The 9,590-nt window shown below is 42.6% G+C and overlaps 1 protein-coding gene across 1 annotated transcript in view; it reads left to right on the plus strand.

Moving 5' to 3' along the window:
* The window catches only part of ATP13A1 (ATPase 13A1), a 47,724-nt gene extending 41,570 nt beyond the window's left edge, over positions 1-6,154 (plus strand). The window contains exons 20-24 of the mRNA XM_075577772.1: positions 216-412; positions 2,757-2,899; positions 4,129-4,240; positions 5,003-5,146; positions 5,753-6,154. Of these exons, the coding sequence (XP_075433887.1) occupies positions 216-412; positions 2,757-2,899; positions 4,129-4,240; positions 5,003-5,146; positions 5,753-5,863 (707 nt within the window). The 3' untranslated portion in view covers positions 5,864-6,154. The remainder of the gene's footprint in view (positions 1-215; positions 413-2,756; positions 2,900-4,128; positions 4,241-5,002; positions 5,147-5,752) is intronic.
* The last annotated feature ends 3,436 nt before the right edge of the window (positions 6,155-9,590 follow it).

Genomic DNA, 9,590 nt, shown 5'->3' on the forward strand with positions numbered 1-9,590 from the left:
TCGTGTTCTCTGTGGGCTCTGGCCAAGTAAACTTTTTGCTTATTAACCTCCGTGTTCTGCCTGGTACTTGCAATCCCACGTAGTCCGATCAGCCCCGTGGCATGACAATGCCCTTACATCTATAGGTGTTACAATGCATTTTGTGATCAAACCTATATCTATTTTTTTTTTTTTTTTTTTCTAATAGCTTTGTGTTTTTTTTTTACTTTTCACAGTCTGCCACGTCATCAAACAAGGACGCTGCACGTTGGTGACGACTCTGCAGATGTTTAAGATCCTCGCCCTGAATGCCCTTATCCTGGCCTACGGGCAGAGTGTCCTGTACCTCGAGGGCGTTAAGTTCAGTGACTTCCAGGCCACTTTGCAGGGGTTGCTGCTGGCTGGCTGCTTCCTCTTCATCTCCCGGTCCAAGGTGCGTTGGCTTGCGTAGAGCTATGGGTTGCCACTATGGGTTGAAAATGAGGGACTTAATAGAAAGAAATAGATATCTTTGTGTGTGTGTGTGTCACGTCACAGGGTACATCACTGCCAGAGATCCCCCGATCTGTGCCCCAGACATGTTAATGACTGCTGCCACGAGAGCCCATTGCGTGGGCTCAACCCTCAACTATCCCCAACCTTTTCCTTAGGGGAGGCTCCCCGGGACACAGGTTTCCACAAGCCAGAGTGGCAAGTGGATCATCAGGAAGCGCATACCATGTGGGAACATATAAAAGAAAATGCTTTTGGTGCAATATTGTGCAAACAGTGGTGGAGTAAAGTTGCTAGCACAGAATGTGTACACAGAATACTCACAAACGTGAGGTGGGATGAAGGCACATAAAGGTATCTTTAAGAGCTGGTGTCAATCTGTGGAGTATGGTGTTGCCAGAATAGTGTGGTTCCCAGCTGACCTTAGGATAGGTAAACACTGGACATAGCGTAGACCGTATAACAATTTAATAAAAGAAGTAGTTAAAATCCAATCTACTCACATGTTGAAAAAATAAAAACAGCATTTTAGATCTCAATGATCTCTGCAAATAGCGCTCGATGCTGCCACCGGATGGGGCCTCTCTCTCGGGTCTCCCTCCTTCTCTGCTGTGCGTGTCACGAGTGCGTATCAGCAACCGGAAGTGACGTCATCGGCATCCGAGGGTTCCGGTGGATAGAGACAGCGTCACTCTATGCGTTTCACCTTTCTTGGCGTCCTCAGGAGACTTATGTGCCTTCATCCCACCTCACGTTTGTGAGTATTCTGTGTACACATTCTGTGCTAGCAACTTTACTCCACCACTGTTTGCACAATATTGCACCAAAAGCATTTTCTTTTATATGTTCCCACATGGTATGCGCTTCCTGATGATCCACTTGCCACTTTCTATGAGGATTGAGAAAGAAATCCTACACCAGGTCACAGCTGCAATCAACCATTGTGTTTGTCTAAGTATCACCATTATCACTATTGTATTGATTATATCACTGTTATTGTAAATGTATATGAGCGCCAGATTTGGTTAAACACTTCACACACACTATTTCCACAAGCCAGACACAGGGAGGTAATACGTTTTAGGATTTATTAGTTAATGTTCAGCAACAAGTACCCCAATGCAGGATAATATACATGGGCAAAAACTCAGAGCTGGTCACTTTCCTCCAGCATGCTGCTGAAGCTTGGTCCCTGTAGGATGGCTCCAGTGAGTCCAATGTATAGTCCCGAATGACAAAAGGAGTCCTCCAGCCACCCCCCAGCTTCCAGTGGAACAGTAGTCAAATGTGGCTAGTAGCCTCCTGGCTACTCAGCCATGTGTGGTGAGTACTGCCACCCGCTGAAGCTGGGTGCCCCAAACAGGGAAGGGGACATCACAAGCGGCAAATGAAAGGGTTCTTCACAATAGGAACAGTGACAATTTACCACCCGTGCAGACTATGGCGGCAGATACAGTTTAAGAGCAGGTTCGACATTTGTTTTAGGAATGAAAGGTGTACAGGGAGATGCCAAATACGTTAAACATAGAAAGAATGTGTATCCTGAGAGAAATCGGGTTGACATAAGGAGTTTTTTTTTCTAATATGTATATATGTATGTACAGTATGTATGCCAGTACAACCAGGCTCACACTGATGAGACCCAAAAGGTCGAAACGGCTGTCTGTGTGTAGGTTTACTGGCTATGCATCAAAACCCAGGCAGTGCTGAAAAGCTGTGCAATGCAGCAAGGCTAAACTTATAAGGGTTCCATGTAAAATGGATTTGAGGCAAAAGTTCACTCTGCTCATTTGACTGTCATTTCCCAGGATCCCTTGCTGCAGTGGAAACGCTGTATGCTAGGTGATAATGGCGAAAAGCAGGGTTGCAGACCTGTCTAAGACATGTGAATGTGCCCACAAGTGATATTGTTATTTGCTGTCTGGTATGAATGGAACCCAATTGGAATTTAACAAAGGTTTAACTTGACCGACATGTCTTATTTTAACCTAATATTCCACGTGACTGAGCATCTGGAGAAGGTAACCTTGTTCTGTCTTGGAACGTTTTGAAATGCTTCATCAAGAAGGTGGACTTTCAGGTGTGGGTTTAAACAAAGGAAAAGATGGAATTTGGCAAATATTTAAGGCGTGTAGTAGAGGCCGAGGATTGGAGAGCTTTGAAGGAATAAAGGGGGATTTTATAGACCGTGCAGAATCTGATGGATATTTCCGGAGGAGAGAAACAGACGGAGCTTGAAGGTATTGAGATGCCTACTCATTTTCTTTCTTTCCTACTTCGCTCAGCCTTTGAAATACCTTTCCAGAGAACGCCCTCTGCCCAACATCTTCAACCTATACACCATGCTGACCGTGATCTTACAGTTCCTCGTCCACTTTGGCAGCCTCATATACTTGTACCAAGGGGCTTTAGCACGAACCGAGCCCAGGTGAGACACATGCTTTGAAGACTCTGCTTCTCCCCACAGTATAGGGCACTACCACCCTATACCACCATACCACAGCATATTACCACCTCCTGTAATATTACTAGAACTAACCCATTGGCCCGAACGTGGTGGTTATAGTGCCTGATTTCTCTTCTCTCTGATTACCAAAGGAGAAACTTCTTTGGAAAACTAGTTTGTTGAACCTTTTTGCGAAAATAGAATCTAGTAGAGGAACCAGATTGGGAAACATTTAGAAGTAGAAGGGCCACAAGAGTATTCTAATGTCATTTGAGAGATGCTTTTATTAAATGATGAAGATTTGAAATGTAAATACTTGTAAAGATGTTCACGCTAGTATTACACCGATCGTATTTTTTCTTCAAATCCGTAGTTTGTAGAGGGAATTGATGTGTGGAAAAGTTGCACTTAGCTGCTTATACAAGAGTAATGAAATCAGTAGGTGGTCAAAGGTCCACTCAAAGGCCCTTCATGGACTGTGTTTGGCCCGCAGGCTGGAAGTCGAGGTGCCCTATTTATGCTGTATTTGTAGTGTAGCAATAGGTGAGAGAAACTCGGCTCTGTCCAGTTTACATGTATATGTTAAAATATGACACATTACACATACATCATCTACACGTGATCTATTTTTATATTTATAATGTGTTTTGTATGTAAAACAAAAAGTAATATTACGGTTTATACCATTTTACATCCACGCTTTTTGAGTGTATAGCTAAAACTCTCTCTGCCCCCTTTCTGTCCCGTCTGATCTATTGCAACCTTCTACCAAATGGCCTCCATGCAATCCATTCAGTCTTATCCCCAAAAATTCCAGGGCATGTTTCTGAGATGTTATAAAGAGAATAAGGTTTCAAAGTCATCCTTTTTTATTTATTTATTTTATTTTTAAGCGTTTGACCTTGAGAAAGAGCTTACGCTCGAAACGCGTTGGTGGGGGTCTGTTTACCCAGTTATGTAGCTTTTTTTTTTTTTTTTACAAGGATCCAATAAATTGTCATTTTATGGGTACGCACTCTATTTGACTTCATCATTTTTCCATCTCTGGTACAAGTTGTGCTTTGTTTTCTTTCCATTTTCTACTATTAATCCTTTGTTGTAATCTCTGCATCTGTCGTTGCTTCTGTAGTTTTGACTAAAACAAAGTAAACTAAGAACGGCAGAGCTATTTATGGGTTGCCTATAACCAAAGCTTCATTTTTGTTATCAAGGAAAGAAGAGTTTGTGGATTTGTATAGAGCGTTCGAACCAAATCTGGTGAACAGCACGGTGTATATAATGTCCATGGCGATGCAGATGGCCACATTTGCCATCAATTACAAGGTAAACCTTACACCGCAACGCTGCTTCCACTCCTACCGTGTGATGGAAAGGGCAGATTAATCACTGCCTTGTTTAATTTCCTGTGTCACTCTGCTTTTGTGGGACTCTTCTGCCCGTCTCTCCAAGTCTTTCACTCTACAATGGTTGGAATTGACGCGTTGAGGCAGAAATGGCTTTTTTTTAAATGTCATCCCATAGTGGGAGGGACAATCTTTGGGGGTCTTGTGCCTCTCTTGTCTTCATCCCTGCTGCAAATAGAACCCGTAAAAGTCCATGTCACTGTGTTATACATAAGAGAAGTGACCTACTATGACCAGTTTGTACTCCCCAACATTCAGATAGATGGGACACATGTCCCAGCAGTACATGGGAGAGACACTCAATTGGTTTAAGGCTCTACTATGTTGTTTCATCTGGCTACTCTATTTCTGGGTCACTTTGTTACCCCGTAGTGGGGAAAAACAGACTTGCAGGATACAAAATGGCAGCCAAATCACTTCCAACAGCAAACCAATTAGGTATTTGTCGTCTATGCTAACTTGCCACCTCCCATTGATGTTCAGCCATTATTATTTAATACATAGTTTTCAATTGGATGTCTTCAGGTACTTTTTACTTAATATTTTTCGTTTTGGCAGATTAAAAAAACTGTTTGGCACTGCGGTGCACCAGAGTATGGTGGGACCATTGCGGTGCGTGTCCCCTATACATGTGACTACTGTTTTCACCATGTCACCCTACTTCTTCTTCTTTTGTTTTCAGGGCCATCCTTTTATGGAAAGCCTATGTGAGAACAAGCCGTTGCTCTGGAGCATCATCCTCTCAGGCTTAGCCATTGTGGGCCTTCTATTTGGGTCATCTCCAGAATTCAATGAACAGTTTGGCCTGGTGGACATCCCCATGGAGGTAACGAGATCCAGCTCATTCCATGCTCAGAATGTGCCTCGTCTTATTTCACGGTCAGGAGCTAGCAATTTTGTATTCGTGATGACGTTGGTGACATTTGACTTGATCAGAAAGGCCTAAAAAGAACATTGAGATTCTTGACTAAAACGCCTGGCCTTTCCTCAGTGATGGCGTGTAAAATCATTGCAAGATGCAGAGATGAGGGATTAATTAGGAATCGTAATACTTTGCAGTCTCCATGATGGTTCCCTACCACATTAGGGTAACCATTGTGATACCAGGCCAAAGGTCCTGGTTTTGTCACTAAGTGGGCTCTTGGGTTCCTTTTGTCTTGAGTACCATATGCAATATTCTTTATTTGGAAGTCCCCAACATACTCTGCAGGGACAATGTAGTGGGTATATATTACAACAGTATTACATACACTGCTATGTGAAGTAAGGAGGTATGTGCGCTACACAGCTTGCAGTCTAAAAGTATGTGTTTAGTGGCATGTTTACCAGTAGTGTTAAGCCATAAGACATCTCGGGGCCTGTTCAGCTGTAGTACATATGGCTGTTCGTGTTATATATCTGTGTTAAAATTGTTCCTTTCTTCCTCGCACAGTTTAAGTTTGTCATCGTCCAAGTCCTGTTTGTTGATTTCTGCTTGGCGGGGTTGGTGGACAGAATTCTTCAGTATTTCCTGGCGAGCTCCAAACTTAATGTGCCTTCCTGAGATCAAACCCAGGACAAGAGAAACAACTGCCCAGCCTGTCAAAACGACCGTAGGACAATGTCTGATCTGACATCCCGAGGGCACGAATAAACCCTCCAGGAGGAAAGACGGGAGGTGAAACGGCTAAAACAGGAGGAACATGAATCATATCAACACTTGAAAACTTTTAACTATGTCTTTGGGACATGACATGACGAACTGAATTCTAATTATTATTATTATTTTTTTCTACTGGAAATCGCTTTTGGAAAGTGTCAAATTGTTAAATAAACAGCATTGGTGAATTTTAAACCTGGTCTTGTATTCCTGCCAACCAATGAGAAACCTCCCAGATCTCGTTGATAGATCTCTGCAGCTTCAAGTTGACAGTCTCTGGAATTAAAGAACTTTGTATGGTTTCCCCCCCCTACTTTCTCCTTGATAATATATATTGGACAAATAAAATAAAACACTACAATGGCTGATCAAATGTACTGCAGTCCCAAAAATCTATTAAGTTGTGCTCAACTTGATCACTTACAGTTCATAGAATCAGCTAGCGCTCATGCCCTTAGAAGCAGTAATACTTACTGTCTCCAAAAAATACACATATAGAAAAATAATAAATATACCATAGAATATGGTTAAATGTCCAGTCCATTCACATGTGGGAAATGCAGCTCCTTCAGGATGGATCCAACCCTCGGGTCCAAGACAACTACAAAGATTTAAAAAAGGAAAAAAGGGAGCAAGACCCATAGTGTAAAATGTAAAATTTTAATGCTAAAAGAACACAGTTAAAAGACGTAAGTTGGTAATAGGCACATCTAGGAAGGTAACTCCGAAGTTTCAGCAAGCTGGAAGAGCCTCAGTGTCCGTCTCCTTCTGTGGAGAGAGCCTCAGTTCCAGACACCCTCCTCCCAGGTTTGGCGCTGCTCCACTCCTGCTTCCGCATCACGTGCGCTCGTGACGTCACCGCACTCGTGTTCTCACACCAGGGGGCCGGGCTTGGGGCCGATGCACTGTCTCCAGCAGTCTGACAGATCAGACTCGGGATCTCCTGCTCTGCTATGCAATTCAGCAGCCTTAGTGGATACAGCCCTACGCGTTTCGAGAATCTTTCTCTTCGTCAGCGGCTCTGTATCCACAAGGCTGCTGCTCTAACTATTTATAGAAAATTCCAACACTTGTCAAGCAATGCATACAATTTCCCTTAATCTCTCATAGCGGTTAGATACAACTGGGATGTACTGGATCTAAATAACCAGTAGGTGGCACCAGAATCTCAATGGAAGATAAATGTAAAGAGTGTAAAGATTTTGGGAATTTTGGATGGTGCCAAATCATTTTAAAGTGTTGCCCATAATTTGACTAATTTTCCTAGATGCTGTGTTATATTGAGTGATGAACAGAACATTTGCATTAATATCTGTTTCCTTATCTTTATCTTTCTTATTATCCAATGTGCACACCCTATCTGTAGCCAAAGCTTTATCTAGTGCCCTATTAATATGCCTCTCCTGGTGTCCTTTATTTAATAGTTTAATTCTAAATGCTGCAGATTGGCTGACAAAATCCTAATCCCTACTACAATTTCTTCTTAATCTTAAAAATTGGCTATATGCTATGTTAGAAATCCATCGTGGATGATGATTACTTGCTGCATCTAAATTAGTCAAATTATGGGGAAACATTGGAACATTCTTCAATGTGACCCCGCATTAGCACCCTTGCTTACCGATAGGCCAAAAATAATTTATAGACGTGCCAAAACATTTAAAAATGATTTGGCACCATCCAAAATTCCCAAAATTTGTAGCGATGGGAATATTAATCAAGTACTTAAACCAGTAACAGGGAATCTTATATGTGGGGGTAGATGCATCACATGTAGTCATATATCTAATGGGGCTGCTACGTTTAAAGCAAAGGATTCTGTGATCAACCATGACATTAAAAGTTTGATAAATTGTAATACAACTTATGTCGTATACCTTTTGGAATGTAAATGCGGCCTGCAGTATATAGGCAGGACCAAAAAGGAGCCTTAAACAGCGCTTTTTGGAACACCGTGGGAACATACTCAAAGGAGTGTTGACCCACGGTGTTTCAAAACATTTTTGTATCGGACACAATAAGGACCCTCAGGGGCTTAACATTATAGGAATAGAACATGTTTCAAATAGTGAATATGGAGGCAATAGAAGGATGTTACTGAGACAGAGGGAGACGTATTGGATTCATAAACTGGGCACTATGTCTCCCAACGGCCTTAATGAAGATATAGATTTGGTAGCCTTTTTAAAAATTATTTAAAACTTATGTGTTTCATTCTTTGGATAGGTGGTTATTTGGTACTAACATTTCTGTGTAATATGTGCCATTACTACTAATGTGAACTCTATAGCTGTTGAATTCAACAGGATCATTAATTGTAATTTTTAATTTTAGTATCTTATCGGTTTTTTATTGCAAATATTCAATAATGATTAACTCAGGAGATTGTTACATTTATTGTCCTTTTTATTATAAGCATAAACACTCCATATCAAATCCTATAATATGCATATATACCCAAATTTCCACTAAGTTAATTGTAATAGTATTTATAATGGAGAGGAAATGGGGTTATACACTCTTTACATTTATCTTCCATTGAGATTCTGGTGCCACCTACTGGTTATTTAGATCCAGTACATCCCAGTTGTATCTAACCGCTATGAGAGATTAAGGGAAATTGTATGCATTGGTTGACAAGTGTTGGAATTTTCTATAAATGGTTAGAGCAGCAGCCTTGTGGATACAGAGCCCCTGACGAAGAGAAAGATTCTCGAAACGCGTAGGGCTGTATCCACTAAGGCTGCTGAATTGCATAGCAGAGCAGGAGATCCCGAGTCTGATCTGTCAGACTGCTGGAGACAGCGCATCGGCCCCAAGCCCGGCCCCCTGGTGTAACGACGCGAGAACACGAGTGCGGTGACGTCACGAGCGCACGTGACACGGAAGCAGGAGTGGAGCAGCGCCAAACCTGGGAGGAGGGTGTCTGGAACTGAGGCTCTCTCCCACAAGAAGACGGACACTGAGGCTCTTCCAGCTTGCTGAAACTTCGGAGTTACCTTTCTAGATGTGCCTATTACCAACTTACGTCTTGTAAGTGTTTTTAACTGTGTTCTTTTAGCATTAAAATTTTACATTTTGCACTATGGGTCTTGCGCCCTTTATTCCTTTTTTAATATATATTAGAGCAGGGATGCACAAACTTTTTCCTCTGCGCCCCCCTGCCTGCTCTTTCTCTTCCCCCCCCACCCCCCTTCTCCTTACGTTGTCTCCGGTGGTCTGACGTCACGCAACATCATGCGACCCACCATGCTTGACGCATCGCCAGAAGCCGCCGGAGACCAGGTAAGGGAACTTACAGAGGCCTTGCGCGCGATCCCGGCATTTAATTTTGAATGCTTTGGGGAAGAGTGCGGGGCCTCTGTAAGCGCCGCGCCCCCCTTCTCCCCCCCCACCCAAAAAAATCTCGCTCGCCCCCCCAGTTTGCACACCCATGCATCAGAGGGAGGAAAGGAAACTAGATCTATAGTCCATTAGCTCTGAGCATACCACTGCGAAATGTTATTTTGCAGTGATTTGAACAGAAGCAGAAGAGGGCATTGGTCCACCTAGCATTACTTTTTTTTGTACCTAGAGGTCAAGGAAGACCAGAACTTATTCCCCAGGATCAACTTAGCAGACAGGTCACAGG

The sequence above is a fragment of the Ascaphus truei genome, chromosome 20 (genome assembly GCF_040206685.1).
Source record: "Ascaphus truei isolate aAscTru1 chromosome 20, aAscTru1.hap1, whole genome shotgun sequence".
Taxonomy (NCBI): domain Eukaryota; kingdom Metazoa; phylum Chordata; class Amphibia; order Anura; family Ascaphidae; genus Ascaphus; species Ascaphus truei.